Source organism: Homalodisca vitripennis, chromosome 6 (assembly GCF_021130785.1).
Source record: "Homalodisca vitripennis isolate AUS2020 chromosome 6, UT_GWSS_2.1, whole genome shotgun sequence".
NCBI lineage: Eukaryota > Metazoa > Arthropoda > Insecta > Hemiptera > Cicadellidae > Homalodisca > Homalodisca vitripennis.
Genome location: NC_060212.1, coordinates 33,016,289 through 33,040,143, shown reverse-complemented (window position 1 = coordinate 33,040,143; position 23,855 = coordinate 33,016,289). Strand labels below are relative to the sequence as shown.

General features: G+C 31.8%; 2 protein-coding genes across 5 annotated transcripts in view; one reads left to right on the top strand and one right to left on the bottom strand.

Annotated features, from left to right (window-relative positions):
- The window catches only part of LOC124364234 (MKRN2 opposite strand protein), a 50,921-nt gene extending 39,626 nt beyond the window's left edge, over positions 1-11,295 (top strand). For both annotated transcript variants that reach the window (XM_046819558.1, XM_046819559.1), the window contains exons 2-5: positions 1,048-1,178; positions 3,781-3,858; positions 6,611-6,820; positions 7,709-11,295. In XM_046819558.1, the coding sequence (XP_046675514.1) occupies positions 1,048-1,178; positions 3,781-3,858; positions 6,611-6,820; positions 7,709-7,922 (633 nt within the window). In that variant the 3' untranslated portion in view covers positions 7,923-11,295. The remainder of the gene's footprint in view (positions 1-1,047; positions 1,179-3,780; positions 3,859-6,610; positions 6,821-7,708) is intronic.
- LOC124364233 (mitochondrial uncoupling protein Bmcp-like) overlaps positions 9,570-23,855 on the bottom strand; it is a 33,186-nt gene continuing 18,900 nt past the window's right edge. For 2 of the 3 annotated variants that reach the window (XM_046819555.1, XM_046819557.1), the window contains exons 4-8: positions 23,228-23,501; positions 21,380-21,498; positions 19,855-19,915; positions 17,164-17,244; positions 9,570-15,193 (exon numbers count right to left, since the gene is read on the bottom strand). In XM_046819555.1, the coding sequence (XP_046675511.1) occupies positions 15,074-15,193; positions 17,164-17,244; positions 19,855-19,915; positions 21,380-21,498; positions 23,228-23,501 (655 nt within the window). In that variant the 3' untranslated portion in view covers positions 9,570-15,073. The remainder of the gene's footprint in view (positions 15,194-17,163; positions 17,245-19,854; positions 19,916-21,379; positions 21,499-23,227; positions 23,502-23,855) is intronic. The other variant, XM_046819556.1, reaches the window with a different exon arrangement.

Genomic DNA, 23,855 nt, shown 5'->3' with positions numbered 1-23,855 from the left:
GTCAGTTTAATCACTCTCAGACGCGGCAAATGCTCTTGACCTCGCCTTACGCTAAGTCGAACTCGAACAACAAGATTCATCAACACCTAATGATGTTATGTTTATGCGGCGATGGCGGAACATTACATCCTAATGTCGATTCACTGCACTTCGTCGGAAGATATCACTGACTTTACCTCTTAAGTGTGGGTAACTTAGTTTAGTGCTTTCCTCGAACCGAGGCTCTAAGCACAGGTATGTCTTTATTAAACGTTCCTTGTACAGTATATTTTGTATAACACGTACGTTTTTTCATGAATGTCTTTTTAATATATATTTTCTTCTAATAATTTCTTCTTTCTTTTAGTTTTAAAGTTAAAAATTGAAGATTTAATGATTTTTTTTATTTATAAAACATGAAATGTAAATATCTGTATTTTTCTGAACTTTATTCGGAGTAGACGAATTTTCGGAATAGCGGGTTTCGGAACATGTGGATTTTCGGAATAGTGGGGATCGGAATAGGCGGTTATCCGGAATAGCGAGATTCGGAATATAGGGTTTCGGAATAGACGAATTTTTGGAATAGCGGGGTTCTGAATAGGCAGATTTTCGGAATATATGATTTCTGAATAGGCAGATTTTCGGAGTATATGGTTTCTGAAAAGGCGGATTTTCGGAATATATGGTTTTCTGAAAAGGCGGGACTTTACTTCACAAGCTTCAACACGGTTATACCGAAAGTAGATTGCAATGGGCAGAACTGCAAGGATGTAGCTAGAGCAGGATCCAAGGGGTCCGGACCCCCCAAAGTTTTAATATTTGACATTACCTTTTTAGTAAATGTTTATTATTATTTAAATAATCCAGCATTACTGACATGTACTGCTGAAAGATCGTTCTCAACAAAGAAACGGGTTTCGGAATAGGCGGATTTTTGTAATAGCGGAACTTTACTGCACAAACTTCAGCACGGTTTGATTTTGTTCTGATTCTCATGCCCTTGTGTTATATTTATCCTTGTTGAAGTGCTAATCAGCCTATGCTCACGGTAACTGCGTGTTCCAGATGGACTGTGACCCAGGGATACTGTGTGTGCAGCACTGTGGCCCCCGAGTCTTCTGTTTCCAGTTGCCCGAGCACTGTCCAGTCTGCCGCACCAGTCTTACCAACGTCACCCCCGCCCTCATTCCGTTCAGGTGAGTCATTTCCCCTCTTTGTATTCAATGGTATGTTCGGTAAGTGGAGAAATTTAACAGTAACATAATGGGCGTCTAGAGTAGGGTGCCTAGTGTCAGCAACACCACAATAACTTCATGACATAAAAGTGTCAGTTGTATGTGGTTGGTCGGCGAATGCAGACCTATTGAGACCTGTATTCCGTAGTTCATTAAAAGAATTTGTGTTGTGTTTTGTTTTTTATTAAGTGCATGTTTTAGAGTTAGTGAAGTTGACACACAACATGGTGGTTGTGATTCCTGACATACGCTCAAGTTTGATTTGTTGGATATTTACCTGAGGAAGAGATCAGATTGCAGATCTCGAAACGTAGTGTTACTGATTTTTTTGTATCACTGAACGATGGTAAATTTCCGGAAAAATCCTGTTTCCTTCATAAAAGTCGAGGCAAAAATATAATTAATAACGTGTCTTCGATTGCTTTCTACTAATCTCCCACGTGTAGTAGGGAAAATTACTGTTATGTTGTACAAAGTCGAGTTTTGGTTATAAGTTGTAGAATTGGTTTTGGAACCTATTTCCAAGGTTACCTTTTTTGGGGAAAATACCAGTCTTTGTTAATATATACACGTTTATGTTAATATCAACCGTACATGGTGTAATACGTCCAATCTGAGGTACTTATTTAATTTTTTTTAAAGAAGATTTTTTCTGAAAAAATACGTTTGGCCGAAAAATTGTTTTAATGTTTCTAATTTAATTTTTATTATATGCAGCCCATTATCGATATGGGCAGCACATAAAAAATACTGTACTCTTGTTATAAAATTACCAAAAATTAAATTTTAATTGACGTCAGGGACTTAATGGGTTCTTTACCACAATAGTGAAACGGTCTTCACAATGCAATGGTTATGAGAGCCAATGATAATAATAATGTTCTTGATGATCTTTAGATACTAAACGTTATTTTTTAATGGTTTATATATATTTTTTTTGTGATGACACGTATATCTATCTTTTTTATAGTCGATTGTCAACAAAATAGATTTAAATTGAAAACACTAAAATATTTAAACGAGCGTCATTTAGCTTTGGTTATTAGTCTTTCACGCGTTTGTATTCGACTTTTTCGGTGAGATACTGTAATAAAACACTCCAAGTGATGAACACAGGAAGATATTCCAATCCCTAGTTTGGTCCAAAATCGTCTACTTCTGTCCAAGAACGTAGCCAGGAAATAATTGGGGGGGGGGGGGTCCAGACAACTGATATTTTCCCGTAGTGGACAGAGAGTAGATAAGGCCCAATTTTGTTCCTTAAAAAGTTCTTGATCCGTTTCTTTGTTGAGAACGATCTTTCAGCAGTATATGTCAGTAATACTGAATGATTTAAATAATAATAAACGTTTACTATAAAGTAATATATAAAAATTTAAAATATATCGCGCTATTTATTTTGTATTTTTTAGCCTCAGATCATTATTTCAGTATTCGGTATCAGTAAGGATATAAGTACTTCAGGACTATTAAAGTAATCAGTACGAGAAAACATCTGTATCTTATGACCATATGGAGTACTAGATACAAAGTATCAGTTATCAGTATTTTTGGTTCTCAGTAACCGTTACAAAGTACTGATTACTGAATTACCGTCTTACCTCTAGAACGGAACCAGGAAGGCGAGAATGAAAGACGAGTTATGTCCAAACTCAACACTTCCTCTCCGAAAACAATCACAACAAACTATATTTTCAATAAAAACAATGTCAATAAATTGTTGTTTATTGGTACTCTTTAAATAACTAATTGTAATTTATCCTATATACCTTATTAATATAACTGGAATGGTTGTTTTTAGTTTTAAACTATTAAAATTAAAAACAGATTAAGATTTTACAAAACATTTAAATTACTTAAATTCAAGGTAATAATAGTACTGTTAAGGTTGACTCTCTCCATTTTTTTAAATCAGATAGCCAACTACTAAATGTTATACATAAACAGTTTTATTAATTTAGGAAATTGGAATAAAAGGATACAACCATTTATTTTACTTATTAAAAAAAAATAAGTGAAAAAACAGCTTATGGTTTAATTTAATGCTAGGCTAGATGTCAGCACCATGTATGTATGCTACAATATTTTTTATACAAGTTATTATTTACTCTAAAATGAAATGGAATTTCAACGAAATAATATGAATTTTGTCCACATCCAGTTTTTTCTTCCTTTTTAGTGGAGAAAACAAGATTTTAAGAAATTAAAAGGTGGGAGAAAATCCATTATTTTTAATCCCAAATTTGCAAGGGAAAATAATGCCTGCCCAATATTCTATCCAGGTTCCTCCTAATACATAGGGTTGATGAACCAGTCTGTGAATTTCCGGTTATTTCGTTTTCAAGAACGGACACAAATTCACTGGCAACTGGCAAGGTTGAGATAGAAGAGCAATCCATAAATCTCTTGAATAGTTTACAGAGGCATATATTAAGTTACTATCATCTGATCCTAAGCAAAACGAAACCTATTTAAATGGTACTTCTTTGTTAGTAGCTTACAAATAGAAATCATAAGAGTACATAACAATTGTTGACTAAAATACACTTATTGTTCTGTCCAGAGTGCCCTACCCGTTTGTCAGAGCCCAGCAGTATCCATGTGCTGTCATCATAAAGCCTACCAATGGAGATTTTCTCAAGTAAGTTTTAGAGTTAATTACTTCTATACTACATTTAAAGCTCCAGACATATAGTCAGTTAATCCGATCTGAAACTGCTTTAACAGTTCTAAAGTTTTCATGAAAGCCATACTTGAAAGGTGATTGTACTATACGTATTAAACTTCGACTACCTTTCTGACAATTTTTCAGAATCTCGGTAGTAATGCAATTGGCCAGCAGCAAAAAAGGTCACAATTGTTGACATTTCTCTCTCTATATGATTTCATCTCAGTATATTTTACACATTTTTTTCTAAAATGTGCCTTGTGTATGTGACTGGTTAGTTACATTCCATAAAGAAGTATCAGTTATGTTCTATTTGTATAGACATTTATTAACTCCATATCAGTGATCTATGTTTAAAAATAGCTTGTGTACTTTTTTGTCCATTTTTTGGAGTTAGTAATACACGAATTGGCCCAATTAGTAACCCAAGTTGATTTCAAACAATTTACTACGGTCCTTGACAATTACCAACATCAGAAAGGAATTTCGCTTACAATAGATTAATGTAAAAAGCACTAAATATATGAAATGTTCAAATTTAACCCTTTTAATGCCGACGTGCGCCGCGAGCGCACGTCATTAGGTTTTACGAAAAATGCCGACGTGCGCTGGGGGCGCTCGTCCGGTTTTTGTTATATTGTAGTTTTAATTATTGACTAAATGCCACTAAACTTTGCATACTGTATCTAGACACTACTACTATTGATACAAACTCAACATGTGATGACGTTATCAGCTGTTTTCAACCTCATTTACGTCCAATCATTCAATGAGCGTCTGGTTTCTGTGGTAATACGTTGTTGCTAGGTTATGTTTTAATGGGAATTATTCGTGCTTTTCTTTTGTTTATTTCAGTTTGCTTATATTATTATTAGTTTTGTGATTATTGTAAATAGATTTGACCATGAGTAAAAGAGGGGGATTCATACTTTGTGCTTCGGCAAACACAAGTGTTAAAAAAATTTTAAATTATGTACCCTATATTGTAAATAATTAATTTTAATTTTATGTAAACTACTTTCTTTATTATTTCAACAAACAATTTTTTTACATTGGGCTAAACAACACGTGTAAACAAAGTGATTTTGAATGAAACTGACCAAAATATGTCTTACTGAATTTTACTGTAAAATGTGGACTTTACAAGGTTTTCAATAAAACGCTGTAACTTCACTATTTTTCAAGGCAAGTTCTTCAAATTTGGCGTGTGTGTTAACAATTAAATATAGTACAATTGCCAGTAACTACTTTTTAGTTAAGGCTAATAAAAAAGGTACCTTTATATGTTCAAACTAATTTTTTTTTAAGTTTTTGTTTTTTTATTTTTTGTTTTTTACAAATATAAATTATATAAATTTGTAAAAATTTTAATACTCATTTGTTTCAAACACTTCACATTATGACATAAAAAAACAACACCTCAATGGATAATTTCCTTCAATAAATAAAAAAGTTATACATTTTTTTAAAATAGTTGTCAAATTATGGAAAAAGGGCCTGGCATTCTTCGCATGTACTTTTTGAAAACAGGTTGGCATTTTTCGAATGGTCACTGAAAAAATGTCTGGCATTAAAAGGGTTAAGACTTTTTTTCTAAAAATGTTTAACCAACAACATAGGATGGAATCTTATAAATTTATGTAAAATGCTATTTCAAATTTAAATATTCTGTATTCATTAAAATCATGTAGAATCAGGTACCATGAAATAGTGTCACAATTACAATAGTACTTAATGATTAATGATAACTTCATAATTTTGATGAGGGACTTTATATAGATAAACCATTAAAGCAGAGAATCTTAAAATACTTACAAATGTAAACATATTCTGATTAATAGACAAAAAACTGTCTCATGGAGTAACAGGTCTGTTAACACTATTGTGTTACCAACTAATACAGTAACAGTAAAACAGCAAGTTTTTATAACCCATTTATACCTACTATGATAATCCATAAATAAATCATTAGTTTTCAATTTATTGTAAATTATAATATACATTATGCAAAAATAATTTTCTTAATTCGTGTACTTAATCTTCTCATAATAAATAAGATGGTCTTTGCCTTTTGGCATAGCTTTATCGGATACAACACCAAGTCCGAAAAGTTGGTATTTTTCATTATTATGTGACAAGCCAGATAAATGTAAGCTTTTGGAGAATATATCCTATATCCAATTAATGCTCATATGTTTCTTTAATGTGATAAATTATTCTGAGTTCAAGTGGTATAGAGGACTTCACAATCTTAACTTCTTCTCCAATAAAGCCAAGTTTAGTTTTAATTTTTAAAATTTCAATTCCTATCGCTTTGACTGTCTGTTTCCTGCATCAAAAACAATTAGTATGAAATTCGTGTATATTTAGAAAACAAGTCATATGGAGTCTTTTGTCAGGCAAACAAGCTAAAATGAAAACAGACATTTTCAAGTGGGTTTTTCTGATGATAATCTGCAGTGGCGTACATAGTAAATTATTTCAGGGGGAGGGGGGAAACCTGACACACTGGATGGTTTAGTAACGATATAATAACCTCCAAAAATAGGGGTTCGGAAATTTTTCCCCAGGAAATTGTTGAGCTTTAAGACCTCATAAATGTGTTCATAAAGATGCAATTTTAATGTTCTTTTTCAAAATTTTCATGGGGGGTTTGAGCCCCCCTTATAATAAGCCCATGATATTCTGTGCATACCCTTAAATCAATTTGAAACTTTATGCACAGTGACTACAAGGCAAGCAGTGACTTGCACATCGGGGTGACAGACTCACGAGGGCGGGTAGTTGAGTTCGACCAGCATGGACTGAGGCGGGACCAGCGGACCGGGTGGGACCAGTGTCTGGCGGTCAGTGAGCTGTGTGCGGAGGACTGGACCACCCGCTGGGACCAGACTTTGGCATCTGTGGCGAGCCAGGACTGCTGGACTTCTCAAAGGTCAGCTGTTTTTCTTCAGCACAAGATATTTTAGAAAAGAAGTAATAAGAGCATTGTTACCGCAATTGACCAGATATAATCTGTTCACCATATCCAACACAATATTACATTTGATACATTATTTTTTTGTAACTTAGATTATGTTGAGGTTTAGAAACTATCCTTATATATATATATATATATTAAAAGTAAGGGCTCTGAGGTGTAGTGGTAGCACACTCACCCGGCAAGTGGAGATCCGGGTTCGAGTCCCAGCGAAGCAAGTACTTTTTGTAATTCAATGTTTATTGAAAAATTAAATTAAGCTATTGCCATTTGTACAAATTTAATGAATATAAATTAAAAGTCGTTTGACAGGTGTTTGGTCTTCCGATCATACGTTTGTTTGGTTATTTAAACACATATGTGACAGATACAGCCAAGTACAAAATAATTGAATCTTAAAACGTAAGGGCTCTGTAGTGTAGTGGTAGCACACTCACCCGGCAAGTGAGAGATCCGGGTTCGAGTCCCGGCGGAGCATGTACTTTTTGTGATTCAATGTTTATTGAAAAATTTTATATATATATATAAATATGTTAAAATCAATATTATATCACCAATTTAAACAGACAAGTTTTGTGACCAGTAATATTTTTTCTCCTATATTATCACTAAAAGCAATTAAAGTAAAATATAATTCAAATTTGTTGTTTTCAGGCTAAAGGTATACAGAATTAAGTTAAAGAAATAACGTTTCTCAAGAGTTTCTACCGTAGCAATTTCAACAAATGTAATCAAAACTCTAGCTATGTAAAGAATTATCTTCCTAAATAATTAGTAAAATTTGGAATGATTCCCAATTAATTAAGTTGCACCATTAATAAACAAGATTGGAATTCATTTTAGGTACCATGAGGAGACATTCAACTGTTACACATTCGTGTTGGCGTTCCTGAGATGTCTACGAGACGGCACCCTGAGTGAGGCTGCAGCTAGCAAAGTGCAGTTCTGTGAAGCGTTTGTGTCACCCCGCGCGACCACAGCTTGTAAATACATCGCTCTGTATCGTCGACTGAAGGACAGCGGCTACTATGTCAGTCGTACTCCCGCAGTCTCGTAATTTTAATACGGATCATCAGAAAGTTCCTTTACATAATAGCATTTATGTATAATTAGATCCTAGATCACTTATATTACAGTAATTTTCAATATACATTTGGTTGTTGTTAAATAAACTGTTTTTCCTAATGATTCCTTATCATCAGTCACTGATGCGTAACCATACTAATTTTTTATTTCCGACAAACACTGATATGAAATAGAAGAAACAAAATTATTTTTTGTTTATCATTTCTTTACACTCTATAGCTTGCACAATTTTACAAATTAAGTATCAAAATCAGCATTATAATTAAATAAAAATTCCTCTAAAATCAACAATATTCATAACCAACACACAGTCGTAACAATTTCAAGAATTTTGACCTCAAATGAAATTGACAACACAACCACAACAATAGGATAAACAAAATTGTTTTTTTGTTTACCATTTCTTTACACTCTAAAGCTTGCACAATTTTACAAATTAAGTATCGAAATCAGCATTATAATTAAATAAAAATTCCTCTAAAATCAACAATATTCATAACCAACATACAGTCGTAACAATTTCAAGAATTTTGACCTCAAATGAAATTGACAACACAACCACAACAATAGGATAAACAAAATTGTTTTTTTGTTTACCATTTCTTTACACTCTAAAGCTTGCACAATTTTACAAATTAAGTATCGAAATCAGAATTATAATTAAATAAAAATCCTGTAAAATCAACAATATTCATAACTAATACACAGTCGTAACAATTTCAAGAATTTTGACCTCAAATTAAATTGACACAACGTAACCACAATGTGTCTTACGATGCTGTGGCGATCTGGGAAACACTGCATTAGAGAAATTTGCGCATTTTTAAACTGCAGAAGAATGCATTAAGAATCATTTTTTTCCTTTGTTCAGCGAATCCAGCAGAAAGTTCTTGTGTGTCAATAACCAACTGACTTTTGATACAATATATTTTGGAAGCTCTTACTCTCTCTTTTAAAAAGAAATTCTCATATTTATTGAAATTATAACACTATTTTCAATGAATTGTGAAACACAGATAATTTGACTACAGAATACCATTATACTTCCTTTTTTAAAAAAAAAAACATGTAATTTACGATAGTATCAAGCTATAAAATGCCTTGATACCATCTCTGTGTCAGAGACTGACATGGGTAAGTTTAGATGGTCACTGAAATCCTGCTGCATGGGTAAAACTATTGTATTCTAGATTTTTTAAATGATAACAGAAGTTAAATAATAATTAATTTAGAATGGTTTAGTTTATTTTAACATTATTAACATATGCCATATCAATAATTTTTTTTAATATTTCGTAATTAGGTAATAAAATTATATGTTTACCACCACAATTCTTTTACGTTTGATACATTGAGTGTAATTTGTTTTAACTGCTCTAATTAAATTGTAGGATTCAAAACTTTTTTTGACATAGATTAGTATACACACTGTGCTCAAATTGGGTGTTGTATAATATTTTGAACAGGTATTATTATTATTTTAATCTCCAACTTTGACATAAACAAAATACTCTCCCCAAAAATAATTACATTGTCATTGTTGTTTGTATTTTTATTTACATGTCCTGGGAATATCTCTTAAATTGTGTTCTAAAAGGAAATAAAACAAAACACAGAATCGATAAACTACATTTTTATTTAAATTTCATCAACATCAGGTAATTGAGTTCAGTCTCAAGTTCGTGCAGATATAAAAGAAAACAATAAAACTAATCATAAAAAACGTATTACTTTGATGTTCTTAAAACCATTAATAATATAGGCAATTATACTACTTCCACATTTAAAAATAAAAATGCAAGAAAATATTGGAAGTAAAGAGAACAGAAAATCATACATGGCAAGCTTAAACGTAAAAATACACTAAGTGTAATTTAAAACCGTAATGCCATTAAATGTATATATATATATATATATATATGTATATAGATGCTACATTGAGGTGCTTCATAAATACTAATAGCATTCACCAAATTGATACAACAAACAGGACTAGCATTAGAAATTGATTATGTAATTAGTTTTAATTAAAGGAACGAGTTCCACAAAACTGTACAAACAAAGGTATTCAATTGTTATATACGTTAACAGAGAAACTGTTAGAAAATTTATAAAAATATACAATTGTGCTCTTCCCCCAGATCACGACACGGTTGACATCACAAGAAACAGGTAACACATGTGATAAAAACTTAACAGTTGCCTTTTGGCTTATACGCTCACAGTTCATAACTGTCCCCTTTACCTATAAAAATAAATAGCAACAATCTTACCGTAACAAACACTACATTACACGACCAAGTGTCTTCAACAGAAGGTTCACTTTTGAACCATTTTAACAGTAACCAGTGCAAAAATTTAATTGGACTTTCTATTTTTGAGAATGGTTTTGCGATGAATGATAAATTTGCATACAATTAACCAGTGGATGTTTATAACAATTTTTAAAAAGTAAAACCATTCAAATATGTAACAAATATTTGTAGTTTACACGTCTGGAAATAGCTTTATACATCTAAGACTGGAACACTTACCATACCTGTGCTATGGTAAAATTTGAAACTAAAAACTAGAAAAAAACAAAGTTTTTTCTAATTTTGCACTCAGTTTCAGAATTGTTAAGTAGTTCATATTTATATAGTATTAACAAAAAAATGTTATTTCAAAAATGGTAATGATTGTTATACAATAACACAGCATAATTTTAACAGTTTTCTGTTTTTCCTCTAAACTACATAATTTATTTCTATAATACAAGATGAAAATGTTCAATTTTCACTTTTTGACAAAATCGATTAATCTCTTCAAGGTTTACAAATTTTAAATACAAAAATGGGAATTTAATATTCAAGAATTAAATATACAAGAATTTAATATTTAAATTTTATTGATAAAATACAAATAAAATTGTCTTAAAGCTAACTTCGAGGAACAAAATGTTAATGCACTTTTACATCATATTTAGATACTTACTTAAGTAGCTAGTTTTCTTACGCTAATCATAATGTTATGAAGAAATGCTTTACGTTGTAATAAAAGATAAAATAGCTCTAGATTTTAGTTAATGGGTTTAATATTTTATTTGCAGTTAATATTACTTGGAAAATCGGTATGAATTTAAAATAAGAATTAGGCCAATATAAATCACTATGATGACCTAACACCGCATTACTCACTGATAATCTCATTGTTGTAAGGAAAATCGTGAAATAGAACCTATATTGAAAAAAATTCTAATATCTCTAGTTTTCTACATATTTTACATTATGTACAGGGAAATTTGATAATTGTGTATCGTTGCAGGTAGTGATAAATAAATCGTAATCTACACTAATTTGAGTTTACTACTGAGTGATTCTTAGCTTTAACCCTACAATAATTTGTGATTATCTTGTCCATGACGGGTGACATGTCACGGGTGTGGCAGTCAAACACAGGCATCAAATAGCAACTTCATATATTAACCCCTTAACGGCTTTTGCCGAGTTAATTCATCGCTCATTTATGACTAAAAAAGAGCCGCTGACGAATTAATCGGTCATGTAACAATGATCCGTTTTATTTTTTTCTGTAACGGGTGGCGATTCAACTAGTGGGAAAACAGAGAACTAATTAACAGTAAGTAGTTCACCGTTTTGCCGCTAGATGGTGTGGACTTTTTTAGATGACAAAATCTGTTGACTTTTTGCATTTAAAAATAATACAACAAAATTTTAATTTTTTAAAATTTATTTACTCGTTGATAAGGAAAAGTTATATTTTTTATCTTAATACATTTGGATGCAAATTTTTATTATTCCCTATGTAAGTAGGAACAAGTATACCTTACCAAGTTTTAAAAAAGTAAGTATCTGTAGTAATGAGTATGACTCTTCTTATATATAAGTGCAAAATATTGAAAATCTGCATTCGCATGAAAGTTGTCTCTCATATTTAGGCAAACTGTAACAAATCAAATCAAGATAGATAATCTATGTTTATTAGATTTATGATATACAAAATGAGACTAAGTACAATGATATATGTTAACATTTAGTAACAGAATAATAGATATTCGAAAAGCCTATCTATTCGGCCTTCAGCACTCGTCTTAAGGGGTTAAAAATATATTTGTAATTTTCGTCATAGGTAGTGGATGATACAACCTATTGATTAATATATTAAGTTTAATATTTTCTCAATATTCAATCTTAATTAGAAAATAAGATTAGGCAAAAAAGAATGATTTAGAGCACATTTTAGCCTCATCATTGATGTTTTGTTGCCCGGCCAATAGTGTGTTTGATTACGATACTGTTGCAAGCACAGTAAATTACTTGTCAGAATAATGAAAATTTTCCCCTTTGAGTTTTATTAACACATACATAAATAAATATTTATAACATAAATCAAAAAAATTATTTCCTAAAACTTTTAGGGAATTTTAGGACCTTTCTAATGAAATTTAGAGCAACTTTGTAGACATTTTCATTAAAATAACAAAACGTGACTATGTATAATTATTAAGATGATTAAATATTGCCAGCCAATAGAGGTTATTTAACTGTCACTTGGTTTAGAGTTAAATCTCTACTACGTTGAGTACACTGCAGTAGATGAAGTACACAACGTAAAGTACATACAGTACAGTGTATCAAGCAGTACATCATTACAAAATTAACATACTTATGGTTAATTCCACTGAATAGTTAAAATAGGTTTTCATTCCTTCTGGTGAGGGATAAGTAATATTTTTCCCTCTGCTCATATAAAGGAAATGTTTTATCTCTCTCCAACACCCTATACTTTTGAATTTTAAAAAGGGAGCAGGGATTATTTTTTTATTTTTCGCCCATAATTGTTGACAAAATCCATTTGTTTTAGTTGACAATCTACTTTCAGCTATTTTTTTCATTAAACTAACAAGTAATAAGATTTAAGGATGGACACAAAAGTTATTCATGTGAAACATATGTTCTGTTTAAAATGTTGCGAACTAAAAGTACAAAGATTTTTATCCTCAGCTTTGCCTCGAGAGCCAAACTTATCTTTCAAGGCCAAAAACTAGCACCTCCTTTCCTTGTTGCACAATCTTATACTCTAGTTGATTGATGGCCGATTATTTGGAATATTACCGTCATTCCAATACAGTATATAATTTTATGAACTTGTTGAACTGTTTTTTACAATAATTACTTGAAAATGCCACTGGTATGAATAAATATAAATATAAAAAAATAAATAATATAAAAATCAAACTATTAAACAGATATTGCTAAGAATCTATTATCATTAATATTTGACACTTCAATAATAATAATGCGGTTATATCATGTTTATACACTACCTTTTTAACACAACCAATTTATCTAAATTAAATTTCAATAACATCTACACTACAGCACTTGAATTAAATATAAGATTAAAGTACTCTACAAAACGCAACTGTAGACAGATAAAATTGAAAGGAATATTTATAGGTTATAAATATACTATAAATTTACTAAGTAGTAGAGAGTGATGTAACAGTTATATTTGTGAAAAACTGTCTACAACAATACAAAAATGGGTTTGATAAAAACAATAAAAATGCTATTTGTAAAATAAAATACAGAGAAGGTAAACGCTTAGTCAAAATGCATGAAAATAGGAAATTTAGTTGGCACTAAATCTGTTTCATTTTTCAACCCGTAAAAGCAGAAATTTAGTATTAAATGCTCCGAAATACTTTCAGTTCAAGCAAAATACTAATGCATTCATATAGTGTAGTTACCAAGAAATTGTAGGAAATTAGTAAAAATATTGTAAAATAAATTTAATGTTCAATTTTTGTCATAAAAATATGGCAGATGGAGATCATAAATAAACTGATAATGTTGTGTTTATCCTACTCCGAATTGATTACTTGCAATTTTTTTAGAACATTTTGAAAAATCACAAGTTATTTTAGGACTTATAAAGACCGAATAAAAATTTATATTTTTTCAACAACTTAATTTAGAAAATATATATATTCAAAGAGAAATAAATCTTAATTACACTGAGCAACCAGTAGAAGGCAACTTGTTGAGTACACTTCAAGCAACTCGTACAGGAGTTTCAAATATGCGGATAACTATAGAATATTATAGACTCACAGCTTTTCTTCCAGTTTATTTTCAAAGTTCAAAAGTAAGCTAATTACCTAGTAGCCTAGGTCTTTTTCTTTTCTTGAACAAAAAAACGTGTACAATAATATGCCTTGCATAGTTTAACGGTTTTGTCCGCTTATTATTTACTTGCAGTTCCACAGTAGACGTATTTACTTTACAAATCAGATATTCCGAATTCATATTGTTGTCAGCTAACTTGGTTAATTTGCTCATTACTTCATCCTTTTTATTTGGTTTACCATCCAAATATTTTCTGTCAATTGATTTCTATCAAACTTAGACACAAATGATCGTGCAAAAAGACAAAAATCGGTGTTAGCAAATAAAACTGTGATGATCTTGCGTATTAAATACAAAATTTAAGAGTTGCGTACCACACATATACTACTCTATGTTCAACAGGAGTAGCTTCTGACTCGTCTGGAAGTTGTCGAGTGCCTAGCATAAGCTGATAGTCCATATTATGTTGCCTGGAATAGTTTCCGAGTAGAGCGAAGTTACTACATAAACTGCACAACATGTTGCCCACCATATGTTGCTTAATGTAATATCGGATTGGCTATCTAGGTGAAATACAAATCTACAAGAGAGACCACTGCTTTACAACCTTTAAGCATAAACCTATTAGCATCATAAATAACATTAAAAAATCTTTACTATAGCAAACGTTTAGTAACTCTTGCTCACGTGTTAACAAATACAACGCAAATACGATCACGATATTTATTTTGCAAGCTGTGTGAAATTTAAACTGACCACTCTCAGTTAAGAGGCAGCATTTGATGCATCATTAAATATGCCCCCCTAACAAACACACACGTCCTTTCAAAGAATAAACACTCAATAAATAACACACTCTCTTTACGTACCATTCATACAGCTCTTAACATTTAAACGTGTTCCTATTTGAAAGGCTTTGGTTTGAACTAAAGTTTTAAGTACTTTGGTGAACTAGAAGACCGGATCGCAGTTCGCCGAGTTGAACACCTCTTCAGTAGAACCTCTTGAGCTGTTCGTATGTGATGAAGAAGATGATGTTCCAAGGCCCCATCCGCACCCACGTTGGGATAAAACCCTTGTATAAAGCTTTGAAACCTTCGTGTCGGACTGTCTGCAAGAAAAATTTGAAAACTTACGATAAATAAAAGACATAACAGGTACCCCTAGTTTAAAACTTCTGATAATACTTAACTGAGTTTCATATTTTTTCATAATAATGTCCCCGGATCAGTGTAAAATAGAGAGACCACATTATTTCTATCTTTTCTTCAAGAATACCACAACTATCGGTTTCAAAATTTAACACTTTTGTCATCGAATTGCGGCTAAAAAATGTATTGCTGTTACTGTAAAAATCTAACAGACATTTGCTTAAAGCATAAATAAAAACTTAAAATCATAAAAGACTTATGCTAACTAAATGTTGATGCTCTGCCTCATAAATAAGCAGATTTAAAAAAGAAAAAAAAGTCCAAATCCATTTGCAAATACTACTTGTCAACCTTCCCCGGTAATTGAATCTGTGACATATCGGTTAGCCAGCCACAGTCTTATCCCTGCGTTACGATGAAGATCTAATTAAAAAGTGACGGATTAAAAATTAAAATAATATGTAAATATAAACTAACTATATATGCTACCTTCATGATCTCTGCTCCAGGAAAGGTAGAACAATAAAGATTTAGACTAGCTAGTGCTTGGTTGTGGTGGCCATTTTGAATTCTATAGTTTTGGAAAGTTCATTAATGAATAGGTTTGGATTGATTAGTGACAAAAAACGTACATATCTATTGAATAATCATGTTAAATAAGGTTCACTGGATAACATCTTTTTTCATAGTAATTTGTCAAAGTCTCTGTCCTAAATTGAAGATGATCCTAATGTGTACATGTAGTTAAATCTATATCTCATTTGGTTTTACAGATTTTGAAGCTGAAATGGGCTTTAAGAGGTATTTTTGTATGTGTACCACTTGCAACGTATTAAACAGTTGTGCTGTTAGTATTAATGCACTTGTTTCAACGAGAATTGCATTGAATGCATACATCTAACAATTTCATGATAAATGACTACAAAGTTCAGTTGCTTCACTTAATGTTCAATCTTTTTCTTCATACTCAATGATATTGAGTATTTCAGTATTTAATACGTTGGTAAAAGATTTTAAATATCAAAGCGAACTTCAAAACTAATCAGTGTATGAGTTTCGGCCATTCTTTGAATTTTCTGACCCCTTGAAAAACCCCTTAAGCGTTTTTTAATGGATGATTTCATCCTTGTACAGTACGGTATATTCCCTGCATTTTGAGTTTCCGTAACTTTTTCTGTATGGATTACTGTGTCTATGTACAAGAGGAACATTTCTTTATTTGATGTTACATTTTGAATGTTATAATTCGATTTTTGAATTCCACTTAACATATTTTATGAAAAATGCAGTCTTTTCATCCAAATTCATATTATTCCTTGGACTGTGCTTGTTTGGACAGATTCCTATTTCTCCACATATCTCTTTATATATTTCTGGAAATTTTCACGTTGATTTTAAACCAGGAAATTTTTTATTTTAAATGTAGATACTTCAAATTTCTGTCTTTGATGAAAAAAAAACATTCAAAAACTGTTTTAAACTTAATGGAGATTGGTCAGAATAGAAATGGAGTGGTTGGAGGACTTGGATGAGAAATGATATGACACTCTTCTCTTATTTGCTCAGAGGAAGCCATTAGTAATGGAGAAATATCAATGTGTACTTTCTTCCTAACTCCTTCAATTGCTCAAAATATGAGACAAAGAATTTAAACTACCAGAATTAACAGAATCAATTTTAATAAAAATTAAGCAATTTACCATAACAACATTATTACAAGCATAATTCATAGTTATGTGAACAAAAAAAAAACTGAAATTATACATATCAGTTTGTTTTGTTGTCCATTATTTTGATATATAAATAGCATAAATATTTAATGATTCTAATTTCCAATCTAACTGACTGCATAAAATTAACTTTGAGCAAAGAAAAGACCATTCATAAAAGTGTCCGAAAAGATTCATGCCAAAACGCACTACTTTCTTACCTGAACGAAACAGTCCATACTTCCATTGTAGATTTTGTCCGTTTGAATGGTTTTCAGCTTTCTCTGGTTCATCAGTCTCGTCTGTTAGGGATAAAACATGTAATTACATGGTTATTGTGCAATATCTTATTTTAATTTACAGAACTCCATGAATATTTTTTCTAAAAAATCACTCAATAAGATAGTTTTGATACTGTACACAGGGTAAGCTTACTTCCCCAGTTTAACCTGTTGAGGAGTAGCTGAAAGTTTTTCCAAAAGAGTACAGATGGTTATTGCCGTTTGATCCCAAAAGAGTATTGACGGTCAAAAAACCCAAATTCTAAGGTTCACATCATGGACTTCCGAATTAACGTTATCAGACAGATACTGGAAGCACATGTTGCACCAAGAGAAGATGCCGCAGCTGTGACGCGTCCGTTGGGCGGAGACCAGCAGCCGCTACGCTTGTCAGGTCGTCATTTCCCCCGCCCACTACCAGTAAGGGAAATGGCCGAAGGAAGCTAAAACGCTGCTCTGTGTGTTCAAATAAAACACGGGGTGAGTGTAAAAGGAAAGAAACTGCTTATGAGTGCACAAAATGTGAAGTAGCACTTTGTGTGTACCCGTGTTTTGAACACTATCATACGTTTGTAAAAATTTAAAAAAAAAAAAACAAAATGTATGAATTTATCAAGTTGTAGATCCAAAAAATGGATTATTATGATATTTTGTAAGGTTTCAATACATTTTGAATGAAAACAACAAACATTTTTTCTTTACTCCCTGGAGTTCATTAAGGATAATTTTGCTTACTCTAGTGTACACTAGGTAGGATGACGGTTATAGCCGTCAGTACTCCCCAACAGGTTAAAGCATCTTTAAATTGAACCTTAAATTCATATTCCTCACACAATAATAATTTATTTTGCTTGAATTTCTTTGGATTTTCTAATTTAAACTAAATATATGTATAAAAATACATAATTGTTATATCAAAATAAAATTGGCCTAGAAACAAATCCAAATTTCAGCTCTTTTTCAATTTGTACAGAAGTTAAGAATTTTTCCTTTAGTCCAATGAAAAACTGTTTAGGTTGTTATTCTACAATAACATGATATTTGAGTGCTAGTATTCTTCAACTACAAACAAACTGTTTATTTTTCCTTTGATTTCGTAAATAGAAGTAAAAATCACTCTTGGCACTTGAATCAAGAGGTGTTGATATAAATCTATGACACATCCCAACTTCTAATACATTCATGTCAATGAACAGTAATATCAGAGCTTATACATGTGAAACACTTCACTATGCTATCTAAATCACCCACTGTAGAAATGCTTGATACTCGAAATTTACTTAACACTGCAGATGGATATTGCTGTTGAAAATCAACAATTGGATCTGCTTGTTCTTTTCAAAATTCACGCTTTGTATTTAAGGAGATAAAAAAAATCTGAATCAAAATATATCACTAAATAATTTCCATCTTGAATAGATTTCACCACCCATTAACACAAAGTTAAATTATTAAAATGAGTACATCACTTGTGATATAATATCACTTTGTGATATGAGTGATAAAATACATTTTGTTTTTGTCTTTTGGACAGACTGAAAACAACTACATGATAAACAACCGGTAATATGATAGCCTACTGGACTGGAATATGGGTTACCTTTAATAGAGGTTCTTTGTATTATGTGTTCTAAAATATTCTCTATTCTTTGCACAGGCTATTTGGTGTATGGAATACTTAATTTTATTAATCAATAAAAAGACATAAAATAAATACTGCAACTTTCAAATGTATCTTAAGTACTTCCGTTAATTTTATTCATTATCGTAAAAATATTTTGAAAATATTTTATTATTGGAAATGTGTGAAACTAGCCATATTATCGAGTAATGGAATCAAACCATCTTCACGTTCAGTAAAAATATTAATTCCTGATTAGACTAAATTAGCAAGCAGTTTCAGAACGCAGTCAACAATGTGGCACCGGTCATTTAAAACAATGATGTTTTTTACAAACTGAAATATTTTCGTGGAAAGAATACCTGGATGTTTCCATTACACATATGTCCTAATATTTAACTTATGTACCATTTTCACTGATTTGTTTTTACTCCACAGGCAGTGTCCAAGAATTAATTAGTCTATCTAGTATTGCCTACAACTAAATGGGACAGGTGCTGTGTTTGGAATCTTGGATTTCACTGCAAAGAATAGTCATTCAATTAATACATAATCATAAATATATATATAGGGGGCATGGCACCCTCCTATATTTTAAAGAAAGGCATTTTTATGAAAAAATAATTAATAATTCTCATATTGTAGCCATAAAAAATAAAATCAACTCAAATTAATGAACTAAACTTTGAGTATAAGTAAACTTTATTTATGATGTAATAATTAATCTGAAGAACACTTTGAATCTTACACTCTGTAGTTCTATTCAAAGGTCATGGCTGTACAGGTACAGTCAGTTACCTGATGTTTGCAGGAAAGATACACTTCTAAACATATTTTTTGAGGTACTGAAATACAAAATCTTACATTACAGTGAGAAAATGATAAACTAAAATCAGGGTGGCCACTCTCAAAAAACAGTCCTTGCCTCACAAATAACTTTCTACGCCGCTTTATCCAACACGTCTTTAGAAATCAATTTACAACTATGTACTAAATAAAATACTACTCACTCTAATAACATCGATAGGAGTGGATGCTACAGCACTCCCTAAACTGGCAAGAAAACTCGATCTGAAATAAAACAAAATTTATAATTTGTATACAAATAGTTTTTATTTTTTATACATTACTCTTATAATTTTATGAAAATACTGTGCTTTATTGTACATACTTTATTTTTAAATCAGTTTATATTCTAAATTCAATTAAAATGTTTTTGTGAGGAGATGATGTATTTATGATAACACTGAGATTAGTAAGCTGCATGAACTATGATTTTACAAGCATTTTGTAAGATCTGTTTCACTTTTGTGATAAAGAATAGTTTATTCACACAAGTTTATACATCATAAGTTTTGTTTAATTTGGGTCAACCGCCATTTTTTAGTCGCTTAAGATAGTTAATCTCCAAGTTTCACTGTTAATTTTTCTTTCATAAAGACCTTTGAAATGTGTAACTTGACAGGAGTTTGCATTAAAACATTTTAAGTCAGGTCCAGAATTTGGTAGTGTATGGTGTACCGTTATTTAGTTTTATTTTATATAATACATATTTTCGCAACCCTGTTACTCGTTACTGGTATAAGTTACATCCGATGTTCTTGGAACTAAAATTCTTGGTGGATTAATAACCTAATTGGCATGCATATTAATTTTTTCCCTCGGGATTTTTGTAGCTGCCGAGCAACATCTCGTGTACCATGTCCGCGAGTTTCAACTTCGTGTCTCTGATTTTAACTTCGAGTCTCTGAGTTTGATTTTAACTATTAGTAGAACTTCTAGTATACTAATCTTCACTTTTTCCGACTACAGCTGCAAAGTCGAGCCAAGATGCTGACGCCTGCGCTTGTGAGTCGACATCAACATGAAGGGAAGTCTATTTTTAAGTTTTAATATTAAGTTCATACGAAAAATTCCTAAGAACATTAGAACCATTAGGCCCACCCCCATGATATCATTTAGTACATTATCACTCTATTTCGCAGCAACGTGGCAATACATTATTTTATTTTTAACATCTAGAAGTGGTGCTTTTATGTTTATTTGCCACAATTAAACATATAAGTAAACTTTGCAAATCGAGTATTCATTACTATGATCTCAGCGGTATCTAACCCCATGTGTTTCGTCCATTCGGTACAAAGGGGCAAAATCTTGTGATACTAATCAAAAAGTGAAGTTATGTATTATATAGAGGTATACTGAGTTTGATTTACATAAGTGTGGTGATACAAAATTATAATTGATCCATACTTTTTATTCGCCCTGTATAATGAGACTATCATACACACCAGCAGCTTTGGTGCTGCCCTGCGCTGATGGCGTTGAAAGAAAAACATCCCTTGAGATGGAGTCTATCACATAAGAGGATAAAATTATAGATCTTCTGTTCACAAACGCCTGAAAGAGTTAGAATGTACACAAACCTATAAAAAAGTTTGAGTAGTTTTGTTTGGGCAAACAAAAAAGTCCTGGAACATTTTATAAGTTGTGCCAACCTACCATGAACTTAGCAGTAAAATGTAAAGCACTTACAGGAAGTGGTTGGACACACTGTCCCCCAGGTAAGGTATGAAGTAGTGCTTGCTGAAGTCGTACACAGGGAGCTCCACGGCTGCAATGACAGCTGCGCGCTGCGCAGTGGGTCCTACGCCCTGTGGACAAACACGGGTTTACCATACTTTCATTTCAAATTTTCCACGAAGTAACTACAGAGGAAGTCAAATATTAACTATACTTTATACTTATAACATCTATTGGTAGAGTAAATACAATTTTTACCACATTCAATTCTGACACATTTTTCTAACTGAATCGGAAGTTTTTTAGAGCTATTATCAAAGACTGAAGTTGGTAATATCTGTAAGCTATTGCACATGAACATTTCAAACCCTTTGTTGTCACCAAAAGTGATGACCTCCCAGTTTTTCTTTATATGGTCCAAATATGCGGAGTCACAGATAGGGACTTTAGGGCACATGTTCAAGTGTTTTCATCCAATTATCCCAAATTATTTCATCCAAATTTCATCCCAATTAATTTCATCCAATTTTTCCTGAGTCAATTGCACTTCAAATATGCATATCTCACTTCATTTGTCAATAGGCTAATTCCCTGCCATCATGGAGAAAATCAATGAGCAGTCCAACTCTGCAGTTTCAAAAAACTTATAGACAGACAAAGTTTCCAAAATAGGCGTGCAAAGCTCACGTTTTCCACAGACTTACTCACTTGGATGGTATGGGAATGCATGCAAATTTCATTTTGTCTTTACACTTTAAAAAAACAATCGACATGATTGGCATACTTTGTTTCCCATATACTTGTACATTTTTACACTTAACCTATTCACTCTATTCTTAACTAATTTAACACTGACGGACACACACTGATACTATCTCGGCCGTCCTATAGTCAGTACATGACTTGTATCCGCAGTGAAGGTTGCACACAGGTTTTCATACTGTACTTTTACTTTTATCTATCAGAGTTCTAAATACACTACCATTATGTAATTGATGAGAGCGCGTAAAATTGCTGATGGTTAAAAATAGAGTCCAACCTGTGCTGTTCTATTATAATAAAGAACGTCAAATATATTATTGACTTTTCAATTCAGTTTTGTAAAATTAAAAAAATTGATGACTTGGTTATTAATTTGAGTATCCTTTTAGGACAATGACGGATACATTTTGCAGTTACATAACCTTTGAAAGGCAACTTTTAGAGTATTTTACGTAAAAACAGGACATACATCTAAAAAATGCTCTCTGCTAATGATTTTAACTAATAAGTAAATATTTTTAATTACGTAAATAATGATAATGTTAGTTTAAATACAACTAATGCTAATGATACAATTGAGTCGTCTGGGATAAGTAACCTGAAGGCACTACCCACCAATCCCAGGTATAACTTAACCCTTGTAACCTGTCATCACTGTATAACTGTTGACAATGTATTGAGTATTATATTAAATATCTGTGAAAACTGTTAGCTAGCTGAAGGGAGAGGAGGGAGGGACTTATTTCAGGTTTTGTATACTTTTAAGAGGTGGTATATTTCTGCTGATTTTCTATTAACTAGTTACAATTTCTGACTATCAGCCCTTTTAATTCAAACCTATGTCCATTAGGTTATGAGGGTAGTAATTAGTAGAACTATCAAAAGAATCAGAACTAGATTTCCTTGTACTAAATATTTTAATGTGATTTTTGTTATTAAACTAAGCTGTGTTGAAAATAGAGTTGACAACATCAAACAAGAATAACTAAAATTTAAGTTACTTTTATTTCATTTCCGACAGAACTATCATGTGACTAAGAAACTATATTTAATTTGGCTTTGTTAACCACTATGTATGATATATAGTATAAAACCTACCCTCCATAGTCCACTGACGCCTTCGTGCCTGTACAAGTCTTGCGCTGCGCACACCAGACTCTGCGCCTGCATGCCCAACACCTGCATGCGCACCTTCAGTACATCTGTCGGGTTGGCAATGGCGCTGGACACAATGCCCGCCACAACCGCGCAACTCACGTTCACAACCACGTCATCTTCTGTGCGATCTCCTGTGAGCCAGGCTTTCAACGAGTAGTACGTGCCAAACTTGATTGTGCCATACGTCGCCTGCCGTATCACTGCCGGATAAATCCTACCAACAATCACATTTATATTTATACCATTTGTTACTTTACAGTACAAATTTAAATTTCAATATGTAAAAAGCATACAAATTTCAAACATGTTTATTTTTTGTTTAACAAGGTATCATTTCCTTTTAGTGGTAGAGAGGACTTTATAGTCCTAACTTTGCCTCTAATAAAGACATTTTTCATTTCATTTCAAAAATATATGTTTGAAAGCATGGATCCTAAAAATAGCAAACTCTAGAAAAGTAATATACTATGTTTAGGAAGATTCAACCATAACGTCATAATTGTTTATTTTACAATAAATTTATTTAATTAAATCAAATTGTAAATAAAGTACTATATTTACTGGATTT